At 38.6% G+C, this 20145-nt stretch overlaps 1 protein-coding gene across 1 annotated transcript in view; it reads left to right on the plus strand.

Annotated features, from left to right (window-relative positions):
• The window catches only part of LOC122809143 (72 kDa type IV collagenase-like), a 792577-nt gene that overhangs the window by 479226 nt on the left and 293206 nt on the right, over positions 1-20145 (plus strand). The window contains exon 9 of the mRNA XM_044080418.1: positions 4459-4614. Within this exon, the coding sequence (XP_043936353.1) occupies positions 4459-4614 (156 nt within the window). The remainder of the gene's footprint in view (positions 1-4458; positions 4615-20145) is intronic.

Consider the following 20145-nt stretch of genomic DNA (forward strand, 5'->3'; position numbering starts at 1 on the left):
AAATGCTAGAGAGCAGAACCTACATCTAACCACTATGACGACAAATGAGATCTGAGGTAATGAGGTTGGAGTGCGGCATTAGGGGTAGAGGGCAGAGTTTCAGAGTTGGATCTGAAGTCTGTAGTATGCAGTCGAGTCATCCTCGGATCCGATACCCATAAGTGAGGAGGAATGAAGAATACAAGATCAGAGCTTCCTTTGTGCTTGACCTTTTCTGATTGTTAGCTGGATGCACCCAGATTTTCACACCTTCTGCCCATAGCTATACCTCTGTTGAGTTAAAGCCTACTACCATGCCCCATTTCTTGCATGCTTCACAGTGTCTCTTTTATCACCCCATCAAAACAAATTTTCCTGACATTTCACTTGGAACGTACTCTTCTCTACTTTGACATGAATGGGCTGAGATAATTTCACATTTATTAAAATTCTTAACAACTCCAACAAGTAGAAACCATCTCAAGAGGTAAATTTAGTACTTTACATTCTGTTTTCATAAAAATAGCTGCTTCCTCAAATAGCCAATCTTCTGACACACATTTTTAATCTCTCCCTAACATCAGGAATTGTCCCATCACAATTCCTCTGCTAAGAGCCTCTTCAGTAAAAAAAAAAAAACTGCAAAGATTTTCAACCAATTTCACCCTTATGCCCAATTACAAAACTGTTTGATAAACAACTATACAACTGTTCAACCACATAAATGTTTATAGTCTGCTCTGTTATCAACAACATGGTTTCCATAAAGGTTTTAGCACAATTACGTCTCTTCACACAGTCAATAATAAAATTAATAATAATACAAAGGAAGGACTTCTCATGGCAGGGCTATTTATTGACATTAAAAGAGTTTTTGAAAATCACAGATCACCCTTCTCAGCAAGTTGCAAAATCTTACTTTTGGCACAAACACCATCGACTGGTTCCAAAATTACCCAAACAGGACCTTCCTAATCTACTCAAGCAACATTCTCTCCTCTCCTTGCACATTAAACATCGGCATACAGTAACCAGCAAAGGATTCATATACATTACTGTTTAAGTGCTTCAAACATTTTTTAAACTTTTGCTTTTGCATTACTGACTTTGTAATAGTGGCATTGTACCTTTAAAAACGTGATCTTGTGACTTGTTCTTCTATAAAAGTGCCTGATTAAATTGTATCACTGATTCTGAAGAAGTTCTCTTTTCTAGGATAAAAGCACAACTCTTACTTTTTGGAATAAATATTACTGTTTGAGAGCCTTCCTGTGGATCCTTATTGTTAAGCTTTTTGCTCTTCTACTCTTTTACTTGGTTCTAAACCTTGGCATCCCACAATGCTCATTGCTCAGTCCTTGGCCTTCTCTTATTCTCTTATTCTCTATTTTTATAAGTTACATCACCTATGATGTTACATACCTTACCATCTTTCTGTACAATGATGACCTCTTACTTCTTGAATCCAGGAATAAAAACAACTTAAATCAACTCTAGAAACTAAATTCTTTTCCCTCTACTCCTGCATTACTCAAAATAAACTTATTGTAATAGCAGCAAGTGCAGCGCTGTGTCATTTGGGACCACCCAATGACTGAAGACATTCCTACCTGTCTTAGTAAATGACAGCTCTAATATCATTATCCCAAGTGTCACACAACAGAAATATCTGGTAATTCTTCTTGATCCCACCCTGACTTTCTCTCCACATACTGATAAAACTATCAACAAAACCCAGACAACTCAAACTTTGTTACAGAATTTCCTACCTGTTAACACCTGTACCATGCCAACACATTGCCCAAAAAGTACTTATGCCTAAAATTGTTCATGCCCTTCTCTTTCTATCCCTCCAGTGTTGTGCCAACACCCATAAACTCCAAATTGCACTAAACAAGATCATCAGATCTATTTCTAGCTGACACCCACCTACACCCCTGCACTCTTTTACAGAAATGTAAATGGCTACTTGTCCTGTGCAGAGCAATTCCTTCTCTAAGTACATTAAGTTTCAGGGCGGTATTTGTAGCTGCTTGCACATATACAATAATGGTATTTCTGATGCTTATGAATGAGCATAGCAAAGCCATTATTCTGGTAGGCTATTTATCCTAATGCACAAGGCCTAAAAATAATGAGATGCAAATGGGAAATGGTGTAAGGCCTAGTATGCTGATCAGGCAGTTTTGCGAGTTATAGTCCATCATCCCTGCAATATGCACATCCATTGTTAAATGCTCTTCTCTGACACACAAATTAATTATTTTCCCCAGCAACCCTTTCAATAGTTTGTATTAAGTATGCACAAGCACTAAAATGACACAATAAATTGTTTTGCTCAGTGATCACTTCAGCAATATGACCATGTATGCACAAGCACTTCCCTGACACGCAAATGAATTATTTCCAACAGTGACCCCTTTCATAACATTTCCTAGTATGCACAAGCACCAAAATGAAACATTCACCCAAGTGACCTCTTCAGTAACATGCTCCAGTATACACAAGCACCAGAATGAAACAGTCACGCAAGTTAACCCTTCAGTAAAAAGGCCAGGTATGCACAAACACCAAAATAAAACATTTACCCAAACACCCCCTCCAGTAAAAATGTCCAGCTTTGCAGAAGTACCGAGTCAGCTCCCCTCACATCTCTGTATTCTGACTGGAACCTGGCTGCTTTCTGGTGTAACTTCAGGGTTTTTTACACACTTTATATGCAAATTAATTCATTATAGAGTCATGTCTATGAATCAAAGTCATGTGCATATGTGTAAACCCCCTTAATAGTGCAGTAGCTGTCCCCCTATCAGTTATGCATTAATTATGTTACACATTTCCAGTGTGTGGAGTGGGTGTTCAGAAAAAGTCCTCCACATTTCCATAATCATCCTAATAGTCCAGAAGTTGTGAAACTTCATTGTGACTCTCTTCATGGATCACTGCTATAAGTACGCAAAGCCCTGGACTGTGAATACCAGCCTCAGACTTATTAGTCTTGGCCACTGCTCATCATTGAAAAAAAAAAACTTTTCTATTAGTAAGTATGACCATGACCTTAGAGCCTCCCAGGACAATAGCATCTTACTTTTTAGACTATGTTTTAAAACAACACCAGTGGAAAAAACTTCTTTAAACTAAGCCCTGCCACCTGAAATCACCTCCCCAATGAAATCCTGCCTCAAAATGAACTTAAGTCATTCAAATCCAAACCAAAAGGGCATCTTCAAAAAGAATGTGCAAGCAAATGCTTTTGCACTACAGGCTAACATACATATAGCCAACCACCCACGCGACCAAGCACAAAACACATCTGACCTCTGCCAAACAAAGGTTAAGTAATAATGTGAATGTGCATATGTACTGCAACTATATAAATGTACTCTAAATATGATAATACAGTTAGCACTTAGTCTAACTATATAATCACTGCTGTAATATTCTAATCAAGTTTTTACTTGAACTTATATTTTCCCTCTTATACATACTGTAATGATTTTTACATAGGTTTGCACAGTCAACATTGTTTTTAATTGCTCTGCTTATGTATTTTATCTTAGTCATGCAAACTCCACTGTAATTATTTCTGCTCTGCTGTGAGCCCAAGTCATGGCTGAAAAGGGTGGACAGACCAGTCTATTTACCAGGTTAACAAACTACAAATAAATAGATAAATAGAGAGAGATAGATAGATAGATAGATAGATAGATAGATAGATAGATAGATAGATAGATAGATAGATAGATATGTCAAAGAGAATGTAACATTTTGGGAAGACCTAAGCAATGATATGCTGTAAACATAATCTTCTTTGTTCTTTCGGCTTTTCCCGGTTAGGGGTCACCACAGCGGAACTCTGGTCTGCTAATGATTGGCAGTCGATTTTTATGGTGCTGAGGTGCCAGCTCGATGCCCAACCTTCAACGAAGGCATGCCTATTTACACATGTCTTTCGAATGCCACTCGACCGCGGGGAGGACATGCAGACTCCACAATATTATATACAAATACTTGCAGTTTAGAAAAGGAATAAGATAAAGTATAATTTAGTCAGCTCAGGAACAACGATTGTATTTTTATAGCATAGGGATAATAGTTTTCCCATTGTATCCCATAAATAAGTCAGTTTACAACAAGTTGCAACAATATGCACCTACTCTACATTATTATTATCACTTTATCTTCTACAATTATTTTAGTACTTTACAGAATTATATCTGTGTGATATAGGAACACCAGTCTTGTTAAGTTATTTCAGTGTTCAAATGATTTTCACTTGTCCATTAGTAGAACACACATTGTCAATGTCTAGTCAATGGTGAAGCAGGGATATGTGAGAATGCTAAAGTCCAGGCACTTTACAGAGAAGTAACTGTAAGGCATCTGTGTAGTAAAACACCTTCATGAGTGTTACTCTTATACAGAATTGAGATTTTTATTTTTGCTCAAAATGATAACAACCATTTTTAATCATTGTAGGTTACAGCATTTTCTTGGTTGCAGCTCATGAGTTTGGCCACGCCTTGGGACTAGAACACTCAAATGATCCAGGAGCACTGATGGCTCCAATGTACACTTATTCCAAGAATTTCCGTCTCTCACAGGATGACATTCAAGGGATTCAGTCACTGTATGGTAACTACCTATTATTTGGTTTAATATTACAGTATTATTTTACATAATTTTGGTATTTATTAATTTCATATCAAAGAAACTTTTTAATTCATAGCAAAGTGTTCTTCTGCCTACTATCCCCTTAACTACAGAGTTTTCCCAAGCACCTCTTCTCTGTTTAGTATTTTTATTCTCTTTTCTTTTTTGTAGCCTATGTATTCACTGCTGCATCCATTTTATCACACCTTTCTATTCATTTGCAATTGTTCTTTTTCTTGGCTGCTTGCACAAATGTTTCCTTAGTTTTGAATATTAAACAATAGCCACAAGAAAAGGACTCGTCTTTTGCTGTGATAGTGGATCCCCATTCAGAACTCTTCCCCTTTCTAGCTATCAATGACTAAGTAAAGATCATTGTCTAAGAAACAACATATTTCAAAACTAACCTTAACAACAATAATGCATAGAAAAGATAGCTAAGTTATTGTTTTATTCCTGACATAGACACTGTTATGCACACCTAATCTGTGCTACATTTTGTATGCTTTAACCAATGACCTCAGGGGGATTGAATTACTTCATAAGTTCATAGGATAAAACTAGGCAGTTGATTGGGTGGATCATTTGTAGCCTAGCCATTGTAGATCCCACTTCATGCTACCCCATTCCCAAAAGGATTGTGCAGCCTAAGCTGGTGTTTATTTGCAGTTTCCAATTCATTTGTTCAAGGCGTATTTGAATAGGGTTAGGAATTTGCTTTGTTTAATATGTATGGGAAGGCTATTCCAGAGGAGAGGGCTTCTTTGAGAGAGGAATTAGCAGGTTGTGTTTATATTTTGGTGAAGGATTGTTTCTTTTATTGGTATTTGTGGCACAGCAGGTTTTGCAGATATATAGGAGGTTGCTCTGGACAGGGGTCATCTGGGGCTTTGTAGATGAGGCACAGGTTGTCATGTTGAAGTGTGTGCAAGATTGAAAAGAGAGATAGAGCTTGAATGTGTTCTGCATATTTCATGGAACCCTGGCACTTGATTTTTTTTTTTTTTTTTTAGAGAGGAAACATTGGGATCTTTCACGTCAGATCATGTGTCTAGAATAGTACCTGCCAAAGGGAACACTGTATTCTACCTGCCAAAGAGAGCATTGTATTCTATTATCCGCCAAATAAGAGAGGTGTAGAGCGGTGTGGTATCATCCTTGGGCCTAAAAGATATAATTTTGATAATCAACTGTGCTAGGTAGAAGGATTCGCTAATGACTGTTGAGACCTGGTGGAAAAAGGAGTTTGTTGTCTACAAGAGTGACTAGGTTTCTTGTAAATGCACCATTTTTGAAAGGAGTGCTATTAAAGTGATAAGTGCATGATCGTGTTTTCCAAAGAGCATCATACTACACCTTTTTCAGCATTTATCTTCAGGTCATGGTCCCAGAAATATATGTTTGCATACGTTCTTCCAACTTGTAAGGTCTGGGAGTTCTCTGGGGAGTTGATAATAGCTCCAAGTTTGCAGTCATCATTAAGTTTGGTCAGAAGTCTCAGTACACCAGGTTTGACATCTGAGAAATATATATACCAAATAGGAATGGTTCCAGTACTGAGGCTTGAAGGACCTCACTAGCAACAAGCCTTTTAGAGAAGTGTGAAATCCAAATCCTGAATTGTTGGGCTCTGTCAGTGAGACAGTTTGCTTTTTCATGCATTACATATTAGGATACAATTAGTTTGATTAGCTTGTCTATAATGCACAAGCTGTGAATGGTGTCAATGGCCTTAGCCACATTAAGGTATGTTCTGTATACTGATTTGCCTTCATCTGATGAATCAGTGACTTATTCAAAAAGTTCACTAGTTTAACCTGGCAGGATATTCCCTTCACAAACCCATATTGACTTGGGTCAAGGGACTATATACTGCCGATATTTCTGTTTATTAGGTCCAGACAAAACACAAACATGCTACACTTAACACAACACCCAAAGCACCTAATACACATAAAAGCACCTGTGTCTCAACAAATAAGCCCTTAAGGCAATGCACAACTATTCCAAATGTTTTAGTTATAGGTAACTCTATAGTGACACATACAGATGCCCCACTCACCAGTTCGAACAAGGAGAAGGTAACAGTCAGCTGCCTGTCTGCTACAAGGATTCATCAGATCACACATGCACTCAAGTCTGTCAACAACAAGTACCATTATGACTCTGTCATAGTTCATGTTGGTAGGAATGACTTGAGATGTACCTCTCTGGACTCTCTGAAGAGAGTCATGATTGAACTCTCTGAATGTGTCCTAGGTGGGTATCTCCCTAGCTCTGAGCAGCATTTTACCCTTGCCTAGGATGATACTACAAAATAAACAGAAAATTATTGACTTCAATAACTGTCTTAGTTTCTGGTATCATTCTAAGGGGATCCACTTCCTGTTACCCTGAGATGACATGGTGGATAAGACCACACTGCTTTGACAGAAATGGTCTTCAACTGACACCTCTAGGCTTTCAGTTGCTGGCTAAGGCACTTGCCTCCCCATAATGACTTTTTTAGGCAAGGTCACAACAAAATTCCTGACGTGAAAATATCAAACACAAAGAAACCAAGGGTCATGCTGCTAAATGCTGGGAGTTTAGATCAAAAACTGCACTCTGCGAAAGCACTCCTCTCCCTGGAAGATGTTGACATCTGTGCAGTCACAAAAACCTGGCTCAAGGTTGCAGAGAGTACCACAGCCTTGCACGGTTACAATGCCTTCCACACTTTCAGACTACAAATTGAAGGTGTGAGAACCAAAGGAGGTGGAGTATCTATCTTCATTAAAGATAATTACACCTCTGGACTGGTTATACAAGAAAACTCTATGGCACTACTCCTAGTCCAAACTACCATGGATAAGACCCTCCTTCAGGTCATCATCAGGTACAGAGCCCCTTCCATGAACCAAGATGCCCACACAGCTTATTTAGACCTACATGAGACAATTAAAGTGCAACATAACACCCTAGTCATGGGTGACTTCAACTATCCTTCCATTAATTGGGAAACCTATACAAGGTCAAACTTACTCGCACAAAAGTTCCTGGAATTTGTTAACTGAAATGCCTTGGAATAAATAGTGCACCTCCCCACAGAGAGCTCCAATATTCTAGAGCTGGTCCTCATCAATATTAGTGACCGATGTAACACCTCAAGTGTAGGGCCCACACTGGTTAAATCTGACCATACAGCAGTGATTTTTCAAGTAGCAATAGCACCAGAACTCCCTAAAGGAGAAGTCAGGATAAAAAACTTCAACAAAGCAAACAATACCCTCCTAAGGAAAGGTATAATCGACTTCCAAACACCATTTTCCACAGATGGCATTGACAGCTATACTAAGGTATACACTGATGCCCTGTATAAACATCTACACAAATGTGTAGACACAGCTATACTGGATAGGATTAAAGCAAGATCCTCGAAAAAAAAAAAAAACAATTCTGGTGGATGTCTAGCATTAATACATTATACAATAAGTGAAAGAAGCTGCTGTCTAAAAATACAAAAGTGAGATCCCAGAACTAGAAGAGCACCCTCCTCAGCTTAAACAAGCAAATAAGACAACTTGTAAAATCTTCAAAGATCAACTATTACAAAAATTTAGCAACCATAGCCAAGGATAACCATAAGGCTTTCTTCAGCTACATCCACAACCTAAAAGGTAGGACTCAGATGTGTGCTGAACTAATTGTGGATGGGATCACACACACTGACCCTGCAGAAATTGCAAACCTGCTAACAGACAGGTTTGGTGAAAATTTCACCCCCTATCCACCAAAGCATACCACAAACCATGTATTCATCATCTCAGCCTCCCTGCACTTCCAAAGACCAAGTCATCAATTCTATCTCCAAGGCTAAAAATACAGCTTCCATGAGACCAGATGGCATTCCGGACTGTGTTCTTAATGTTCTAAAACAAAAGCTAGCTAACCCATTAGGCACTCTATTCAAACACAGCCTGAGTACTGACTTTGTCCCCAATGAATGGAAAACGGTGACTGTTATCCCCCTCCATAAGGGTGACTCGACAACAGACCTGGGTAACTATAGACCCTTAAGTTTAACCAGCCTCATCTGTAAGACAATGGAACGAATCATCATGGACCTCATAAATAAGGATATAGGTGATGTCCAAACCCTGGATCCATTCCAGTTTGGTTTTATCAAGGGCAGGTCATGCCTGCTGAACCTGGTGAACATCTTCGTAAACGTAATCAGAGCCATAGACGAGGGCAAATCCATGCACACAGCCTATCTTGACTTGGCCAAGGTCTTCGCCACTATCCCACATTTGGGCATCATTGACAAACTAACCCATTTGAATATCAACCCCTGTGTTGTCAGGTGGGTTGCAAACTGGCTCACAGATTGACAACACTCAGACAAAGTGGGAGACATTACCTCTACTAGAAGACCTGTCACCAGTGGGGTCCCACTATGGTCAATTCTGGGCCCCCTCTTGTTTGGCATATACTTCTTGGAAGTCTAGGCCAAAACCGAGGGGCTGTGGCTAACCCAGTTTGCAGACGATTGCAAATTAGGTGCTGCTATTAAATCCCCTAGCGATGTCAACATACTTTAAAAGGGGCTTACACAGACCAATGATTGGTGCAAAACCATGGTCTTAAACTAAATGCTAAAAAATGCATCATCATTGCCTTCAGTAAAAACAGTTTCCCTGCTGATTATAAAATTGACAATACTGCCCTAAGTACCAGTTCAGTAGTGAGAAACCTGGGAACACAAGCTGAGTGTGAACTCAGCTTTGACCACCATGTGTCTACTGTGGTGAGGAAGGCATTCTACTTTGCACACCTAATTAGCAAAGGCATTGCCTCAAGTGCAAAAGGGGTTACTGCCCCTCTGTACTTGTCCCTCATCAGGCCTATTATTGAAAATAATGCTCCCTTTGGTATGTACTGTACCAGCCACCTCCAGCAACTTGAGAGACCTCAGTGATTTCTAAGAAAATTCAGGGTCTTCAGCACATATCTTATACAAACAGACTGAAGTCACTGTCACTGTACTCAGTGGTGTATAGACCACTTAGAGGTGACTTATGTCTGGTTTACAGGGCTATCTCTGACCCAAATCTAATAGAAATGGTGCACATCCATAAGTCAAATGGAACTAGAGTCACCCATTCCAGGGACCCCAATCTAGCCTGCGACATAAACAGGACCTGCTAGAGAGACAGATACATCTCTTAGAGGTTGCATCTCCACTGGAATAGGCTTCCAATCCATATCAAGCAGAGCACCTCCATGACCTTGTTTAAGCACAACCTGGAAGACTGGATGGGAAGCTATAAATTTCTGCTGGGGATTGCCCCAGTTCTCTCCTGGACATGGGTAGCTCTTGCTAGAAAAACCTTGGGAATAGACGATATCTCATCCAATATATTGGAATTTAACAGCTAGGCTTGTAAAGACCCTCAGGTCAATAGCCTAGTAACATCCTATAAACCTATGAACCTATATCAATGTGTTCCATTGCCTTACAGATAAAGGCTTATAGATCTGCATTTTATAGGATCAGTGGTGGGGCCACCCTTATGAAGGGGATGACCACATCTGTTCTCCATGCCTTAGTCAAGAAACTATATAAGACACTCTGGTTTAACAGATTTAGGAGTGAGTCAGTGAGGAAGTACTTCATACTAACAAGGAAGGACCCCAGCAAATTATCAGACCCCAGAGAAGTAATATTTTTTTTATCTCCAACAGAGTGTTTAGGACTTGCTGAGGGAGGATCTTTGGGGGATACAGACATTATATTATGACAACAGGCAAGGAGATATAGGGAAATGTATGAACTAAATTTATCTGATAATATATTGGGTATGTCCTCGGGGTCTGGATGGGTGCTATTATTATGTATCAGCTCAGAGAAATGATGTCTATTACTCTGAAGTTTTCTGACATGGATGAAAAAAGGACTTATAACTGTCCTTGAAAGAGGTGGTCATTTTCAGTTCATACTAAACCTCAGTAGATTTTATTTTGTTTCTAAGCTCCTTGTTCAACTCCTTGAGTTTAGTTTTGGACGTTGAGGCTTTCTGTTTGTTCCTAAGCCTTTTGTTATATAGCTTATTTAAGTTTGGATATCACCATAGAAGTTTGTTTCTAAACTTGGCTGTGTATTTGTCTTAGGTTTGGACTTGATGTCTCAATGAACACACTGAAATGAGAACAGAAACTCACTTCAAAGTCTGACAGTTCTTGTTAATTAGTTCTCAGTGGGAGGGAACACTTGAACCACTTCAGATCATCTTTTAATTGCAGTTGGTTTGCCTTAGGGAACTATGTGAAGATAAGGTTTGTGGACATTTTTACTTATACTATAATGGAGAAAAGCACTGCAATCTGACCACAGCTGGTATAACTATAAGCAAAGAGTATAATGGTGTTATGTATGTGATGACTAAGTCCAGTACATTAAAGCCCCTGGTAGGGGAACTCACAGCCAGATCAACTCAGTTGCAGTGATTAACTCTAGGAAGTGTTTCTTGTATGTTTAACTGTAGCAGCATAGGTATTCCAATTAAAACTTGAATAATTGAAATCTGCATAAATAATAGTTTTGGTTTAATGGTGAGGAACTCAAGTTTGTTTAGATATGCCTTGTGGCTTGTGGCCATTATAAACAGTGTTCTGTAACTGAGTAGGATACGATAAGGTATCTCACTGATAGTTATTAGGATGTAGAGGAGTTTAAGGTCATTATGTGATGAAACAATGAAGGAATATGGACAGACCACAAGCAGTAAGAGAGGCACCCCAAGCAGCAGGTTTGAATGAATAGAAGGCATTAGAACTGTGTTTCAGTAATGATGCAGATGCCAATATTTTCAAAGGTCAGGAAGGCCTCTATAAAGGACAATGTGTTAGTGAGACTTCTAGCACCGAGCAGACCTACTTTTAAACTACACTGACTTGATTTGGCTAGACTGGGAGATGGGGAAGACCTATCTTACCTTAAAAAAGCACTATGAAGATGGCGAAGGTTTTGGCCAGTATACCAAAGCCTTGAGGAGAGAAGTACAGGACATCCACTGGAAAGCAGGTAAGCATACATCTCAACCTCTTAGAGCAAAAAATCTGGACAAAGCCATAAACAAAGGGGGGGGGGGCAAAGGCCTAAAAATAGGGACACTTTTTAAATATTGCTGTTAAAAACTTAGAAAATTGATAGAATAACATATTTTGCATTAGCATGAATTTTCTGAAGGATATGAAGCTTGAAACTCAAATGACTGTCATTATTTTCTGACTTCAACCCTCAGTGATTTACCAGCAATCTGCCAGAAAACCACAATTCTAAGAGAAACAGACCAAAAATATGAGGCAAAAATCTGGACATTCTATGAAAATCTGTACATTTGCGAGATATGTACGACTGTCAGCCATCTCCCTTCAGGGAGTCATATTTTAGACCACCGTAGAATGTCCTGAGTAACTAAGCCAATTGTTGAAGTCAAATGTCTTTTGTTTAAATTGTTATATCATTCTTGACAAAGTAGGAAGTGCTCAGTAGTAGCTTCTATCAGTGACAGATGCATACCTAGAGATCTCTACCATGTACTTTTTCTTATAATCCAACAATATGTGCCTCAAGTTATTCCTACCCACATTATCAACAACTGTGTTGTATGTGCATTTGGGGTAAAGGGACAAGTGCCTTATACCTTATACCTGTCATATCCTGGCATTTGAGAAGCAGTTCATTGTCACTCTTTCCTTGCTCAGCCTGGTGAATCATGTATCTGTGTATCTCTCTATGTAGTCACTACTATTGGGACAATTCCATGTTTAGTGGCCGGCCCAAAATGACTTAAGGGCTTATGTATGCTAACTTGTTGACCCTCTGAGCACTGTTCATGTGATGGGTGGTGCTAAACACCCAGCTTTGATGGTGTCTTTGTATTGCTGAAGTACACCAGACATTATTATTGTAATACTAGGCAGTTTGATGGCTTAGATTTACAGAGGTTTTTACACATTTTTCCCATTTAAGGCACCAGTTTACTCATGTTTGCATTTAAGAAAAGTATTAATTTGGGTTCAGCTGTTCTGAAAAAGAAATGCCTCAGGAGAAAGGTAATCTTCAGTAAATGCAAGCTTGATACAAATCTATTAGTATATAAATATAAATAAATAATTTTTACTATATAGCAGTATCTATTTGATTGCTTACTTTTGTGTGCATGATTAGTAATATTTTATTGATATGTAGTAAACACATTGGTTTCCAGCTTTTCCTCTTTTTGCTTTCAAGTTTCAACCCTGCCACTACCTTCCTCATATGTGCTACCCCTAACCCTAACTCTACCCCTGCCCTTAACCCCCAACTGTACACATTACCTTATTGAAAAAGCCTTTCCATAACAGTTCTACTAAACAAGACACATGCACACACACACACACACACACACACACACACACACACACACACACACACACACATACATACTTCCCATACACCATGCACAGCAGAAAACCTATAGCCTTCCCCAGCTATACGGTAACCCTAACCCACAACCACTGAGACACACATACACACCCTCACACCCCCCACACACACACAAGCACACACTCACTCCTAATACTGTTCTTTTAGTACATTTAAACATTTTGACATTAACACATACACTCCCACTTGCAGCAATTGTGAGCACATCCCAATAGAGAAAGACAACATCTGATGTTTCTTTTTTGGTCATTTCAAAGTGCAGTAAACTCTGTCAGCAAAGTGTGTAAGAGTGTACTGCTACCATTTTAATACCAAGTTGTGCAGACCTGTTCATACCAGACAGAAGAATGTCAGACAACACACATCCGGCTGACATTATATTTACTTTGATGTTTTACTGGACCAGACTGATAAATATGAAAACATTCACATATATGAGTGCAACATGCTTCCCTTTTGACAGCAAAGATGCAATTAACCAGTAATTTCTTGGTTATGGTACTTATTTCCAAGAACTTCAGCCTTATGATGATTAATGGCTCAGTAATGAGAAAAGATGTGTCAGTAAGAATTCTTCCTGCAGTAAATTAGAAATGCAATGACAAAACACATCCTTCACTCATCTGTAACACAGACTATGCTACAAGTAGATAAGCCATTCCTGTAGATGGAGTTTTCTTACTTCAAGTCCTTTTTAATCTGATGTCTTTTCTGTTGAACAACTGAACAGGTTATAGTACTACAGTACAAGCTAAAAAAACAGCTGGATTCATGCAACAATTGGATCACTGGCATTGCAATTCTGATAAGTCATTAGATTATATACCTTATGCCAATACCTGCCCCTCACAATGTACTACCAGCTTCTAGGAAGACAAAACAGGCCAGGCCTGGAATGACTTTATGGCTGCCCATCTAATTGTCAAGGTTCATCTTGAAGGATGTGAAGAAGTTCTGTTTACATGCAAGCGAAGTTTGTTCCAGAGGTGGGATAAATCTAGGAAAATATTCCTGTCCTTACAGCATGTTTTATTTATAGAGATCTAATTCCTACATTCTGGTATTTGTGGAGTTATTGGTCTTAAAGATATGCAAGAGATCAAGGAGGTTGGGATCCTTCATGGCAAGGAATACAAGACATAGCTTATGACATAGAAGACTATAAATGTCTCAGGGTTGTTTTGGTAACCAAGGGGTTTTAGACCAGTAATCTTTTTTTGGAACCTCTGGAGTCCTTCTGGCTGAGTGACTTGTTTGGATAGATACATGCCAAAGGGGGCATTGTTTTCAATAGTTACCCTGATTAGTGCTGACCACAGCAGGACAATCACTTCTTTTGACCTACATGATATGCCATAGGAAGTCAGTTCTCCTAGAGATAAAGATTTCCTGAATGTGTGTTTACAATTTGCAGCACTGACTCAAATATGTGTATACAAGGGAAAACGCTACCTAAGAATAACTTGCAAATAGAGGATCACTGGTTCCCACGCTTGCTACTGCCATGTGGCAAGATAATGACATATTCTGGTACACAGTAAGCTAAAATTATGCTGGAAAACATTGCGCTGTCATCACTTTTCTGTAACCATTTATGGCTCAGATTTATTTTTGTTTTACCACAAAAATACAGAGCTGCAAAGTACAGGAAATGATAAGATATTGTAAGACTTAAATCATGCATTGATAAGCAAGTTTAATAATAAGGGGGCAGATTCAGAGAGGACTTATTGTGTAAGTGAGTTCTACTGTATAGGATTCAAGAATGAGGTTTAGCCTGGTTAAAGGGCTTAAAGTGTAAATGAGTTACACATAGTGGGATACATAAATAAGTTACAATTAAAAGAACTTAGACTGTATAACTGAAAGGAAAGCATGTAATACTGATTAATGCATAGAATGGATTCAAAAACAGGATACTTGAGTGCCCTTTAAACTAGCATAGCACTTCAAAGACAATGTACGTAGCTATACATGAATAAAATTATGAAGGGAGCATCAAAGAATACAGGTATGTATTTTATTCAAAGATACAACTACCAGAAAACATATTTAATGGGGCAAAGGTAGCCAATCCAAAACAATGGTTAAACAACTAGGTTCAGTTTGTTATGCAGGAGAAATGGAGATTTTAAGAAAAGAAAGCGAAGAAAAAAAAAATGGCGGCACCCTGTGTGCCTTTGGCTGTGTCAGCTCATTCTAGAGATATGAAGTCTGCGGAGTATCTGGGGCCTGCTACTTTCATGGTGCTGCAACAGCTGTGTATTTTGTCTCTTCACACTCTAAAGTGCATGAAACTGGTAGAACAGGTTTCTGGATTATGCTGGACAAGGAAAAACAGAAACAAACAGATGTCAGAGAACAAGAAAAAGTGGTTGTAGAGCAGGTATTGATGTAAAGTTAAAAGCAAACCACTAACTACACCCTGTACTACCAACTATACTATTAGCTAATGTGAGATCACTGTATAGCAAGATGGACTACTTGAGACTGGAACTCTCCAGCAAGAACAAAGTGAAAAATACTTGTTTATTTTTGATTACTGAGATGTTGATGCATAACAAGATAAATGATAGTGCAGTAAACTTAGAGAATTTTATGCTGTTTCATACAAATAGAAAACATATGCTGTGTGGAAAGGCCAAGAGAGGTGGAGTCTGTATCTATGTTAATAAAACATGCTGCAGCAACTGTGAAATCATACTATCACACTGCTTTGAGAACTTAGAGTTCCTGTCCATTAAAGTAGACCATTTTATTTGCCCAGGGTGCTGAATCGAGTCAGGTGGGATATACACTGTATATCCCACCTAGTGCTAATACCATTGAGGCTCCAAATAAACTATGCAATCACATGGGTGAGCTGCAGAGCAAATATCCTGACTTTATACAAGTGGCAGCTGGTGACTTTAATAAAGCAGATCTGAAAGAAGTAATCTCACACTGCCATCAGTATGTGGATGTTCCTGCAAGGGGTGCTGATATCCTGGACAAAGTGTACAGAAACTTAAACAAAGCTTATAAGGCAGTGCAATTTCCACAAATGGGATACTCTGACCATTATACCATCTTGCTATCACCAGCTTACAAACCTGCACTGGTTAGAGAGAAACCCACAAAGAAACAAATCAGGGTATGGCCTGAAGGGTCTATGGAGGCCCTCCAAAATTGCTTTGAAAGAATGTTCAAGGAGGCAGCCACAATTAATCAGCATCTGAACATTGATGAATACACTGAGGGAGTGATGGCATACAAACTGCATTGATGGGGTAACAAATACCAGGAGTATCACTATTAGAGCTAACCAGAAGCCATGGCTCACCCCTGAGGTATATGACCTTCTGAAAGAGAGAAACACAGCTTACAGAGTTAAGGACAAAGCAGCCCTAAGTGTAGCAAGAGGTAATTTGAGGAGGGGTATAAAGGAGGCTAAGAAGGTGTATGGCAGAAAGGTGCAGAGCCACTTTGAAGACATAAAAGATGCAAGGAGACTATGGCAAGGCATACCGGAGATCACTGACTACAACATCAGGTCAGCACGTTGTGAGGACAGCATCAAATTCCTGGACAGTTTAAACATCTTCTTTGGTAGATTTGAGGAAAGAAACAGTAGGTTGGCACTAAAGCTACCCACTGATGAGAAGGATGCAGTACTTAGCCTCAGCACACAGGAGGTAAGGGAAGAGCTAAGGAGAGTGAACCCAAGGAAGGTTGCTGTCCCAGACAACATACTGGGGAAGGTGTTAAAAGGCTGTGTTGATCAACTATCCACAGTGCTCAAGGAAATATTTAACGCTTCTCTTGCCATGATGAAAATGCCCTCATGCTACAAGGAAAGTGACATCATCCCACCACCTAAGAAAACCACTCCCTCCAGCCATAATGACTACAGATCAGTCACTCTGACATCCACTGTTATGAAATGGTTTGAGCGGCTGATCAGAAAGCATCTTTCATCATGCCTACTGACTGATTTTTACTTTCTGCAGTTTGCATACAGAGCTACACACTCCACAGCTGATGTTATATCAGTAGCACTGCACATTTCCCATGAGCACTTAGAGGGCAAAGACAACTATGTGAGGATGCTGTTCATAGACTTCAGCTCTGCATTTAATATGATGGTACAGATGCAGCTGATAGAAAAATTGGCACATTTCAGAATCAGTAAACATCTCTGTAGTTGAATCCTGGACTTCCTGATTAAGAGACCACAGAGGATGTATTTGGGTAAGAACACATCAAAGTGCATCATGATTAACAGGGATCCACAGGGATGTGTTCTCAGACCACAGTTATTCACCATCCTGACCCACGACTGCAATGCTAAGCACAAATCCAACCATATCATCACGTTTTCTGAAGACACCACAGTTGTGGGGCTCATAACAAAGGAGGATGAAAGGGCATACAGAGAGGAGGTGCCATCTCTGATCAGTTTGTGCAAAGGGAACGACCTTAACCTGAATGTAAGCAAGACCAAAGAGATTATCATTGACTTCAGGAAAAGGAGAACACACCATCCAGTGCCTAGGATCAATGGTGAGAGTGTGCAGAAGGTTAAGAGTATAAAATTCCTGGGTGTAGGATCTCTCATGTTCAGGAAACACCAGCCATCTGGTCAAGAAAGCACAGAAACGCCTCCACTTTTTAAGAAGGATGAAAAAAGCTAAGCTTCCTCCTCATATTCTCTGCACCGTCCATAGATGTTAGAGAGCATCCTTACCTGCAACTTTACAGTGTGGTTTGTAAGCAGAACACTTACAGAAAGGAAGGTGCTACAAAGAGTGGTGAGGGCTGCAGAGAAGGTAATAGATTCCAGTCTTTCATCGACACAACATCTTTATTCTGCAAGAAGCATCCAAAAGGCCACCAAAATAATGCAGGACAACATGCACCCTGTGCATGGACTGTTTAAGCATCAGGCATCATGCAGGAGATATCACAGCATCCACTGCAGGACTACAAGATTCAATAACAGTTTCTACCCAACAGTGATTAGACTTCTGAACTTGGGCACTAGTCCTGGGGGTCTGGACACATAATAAGTCTGTTTTATTTATTTTTGCAATATATGCTTACATATATTCCAAGTACGTGCAATATTTATTTATTATATTCGTAGTCAGTAATTATTTAACTCACTCAAGTGCATTATTAGACAAATAACTTGGGCATTTTTCAATCTGTAGTGTGTTTTGTATTACTTTAAATAGGGTAGTTAATTTAACTCAGGGGAGGGTATTCTTTTCGCATATGAGTGTTGGTAAATGTCTCTGCTCTTTCTTGCATGTATTGGGAGTAGTATTGTATTTGTTAGTTATGTTTATTCCTCTACTTGTATGTGTTGTTTCACTTTCCTTTGTAATCTCAATAATTGAGCTGATGCATGAAATTTCATTTGGGCTACACGTGTGTAGTTCTCAATGACAATAAAGTTTATTTTGACTTTGACTTTGATTTAAAATTGCACTGCAGTTGAATATGTTTCTATATGTATAGACAAATATAATGTTATGGTAATAGATAGTTCAAGGAATAAAGTCAAATGAAGGAAAAATATGCCAGTAAATATTGTTTTTTATTTGTAAATAGAATATCAAGAAGTTGAAATGTTTCTCACAAGGGGTCAATACAGACAATATTTTTTATACTAAATATTCTTTAACCCCTTCTTTCAAACTTTTGGGTCCTACGGCAACATTTGATCTTGACAATATCAAGTGCCCAATTAATTTTAACTTATGAAAATAATTTGTAAGGACAAGAAGAATTCCTATAAAGGTGACAATCCAAAAATGACCAAATGAATGTGATAAAGGGACTGATGCATACTTCTTCAGCTCAGTCAGTCAAGATATATTGACATTAACTTGCCTCAAAATTGTATGCTATCAAAGACAAGTGCATTCTAACTGGGAATCTGTGATGTTCTATCAATGTATTTTATATGATGGGTACTAGAACTTACCAAAGGTCTTGAAAAAAGACAATACTGGAAAGTTTGTACAGCCTATCCTTCAGAGGTAAACTTAAAAGAAATCTAAGATAAGAATGAGTGCATACCTCAGAATCACAAAAAGTAGTCATAGCAAAGGCTATTTTTTATTTTTATCATTCCGCTTCTGTAAAAGATAAACACCAAGTAAGAACTTTAAAGATAAACAAACTGTTGGTAATTAAAAATCTTTAGTTGGCTCATACTTAATTAATAACTTTTTTAAAGACAAATAAAGGCCAAAAAAAGGAAGAATAGTATATCTGATGCTTCACCCACTTCTGGATATCACTTATTTAAGGTTAAGTTTATTATACAAGCTTATGATGAAAATTCCAATTAATGTGTGGCCCCATATCTCATTTCTTGAATTTCTGTGAAGAAGTCACCTCTTGCTTATAACATCCTTACAACAGTTTATTAAAGGTGTTATACTGCAGCTTTACCCATAATGGTTACACTGTAGACTGCAACAGATGCAATGATACTAAAAGGTTACAATCCATTACTTGTCTTTAATTGCAAACCTGTAAGATTCTCATTCATCATCTGTAAAAAACATTTAAAAGGGTTATTAGTAAAATGCCACTGTTTTCACTATAATCTAAAGTCTTTAATCTTCATTTCTTTATGTGTAAAGCATCTTGTTTTACTAACCCACATTATATGAAGCTATGATTAATGCTAAGGATGTAAGATTTCTGGTTGATGTAATTATATTACATCTCTTCAAAGCACTGATACCGTATATCACATAGGATTAAGTTCGCACAATAGTCAGGGAGTTTTCAAATTAATACATTTCTGATTAGGTGGAACTTTTAATTGTTGTCTGATAGGTTTTAAAGCTGCAGCTTGCCCAAACATGAATAAATTCCAGATGGTGTTCCTACAGGCACATTCTTGTGGCCTGTCCTGTTCAACTTTTTTTTTCAAACATGCTATGGTAACACTGAAACACTGAAGCTGAAAATCTGTAAAAGAGTTTAAAATAAGAAGTTGTTAATACCTTGAAAGAATCCTTTGTTTTCTTACAGAGAGT

This window comes from Protopterus annectens, chromosome 8.part0 (assembly GCF_019279795.1).
Source record: "Protopterus annectens isolate FY-2018-M chromosome 8.part0, PAN1.0, whole genome shotgun sequence".
In the NCBI taxonomy this organism is placed as follows: domain Eukaryota; kingdom Metazoa; phylum Chordata; order Ceratodontiformes; family Protopteridae; genus Protopterus; species Protopterus annectens.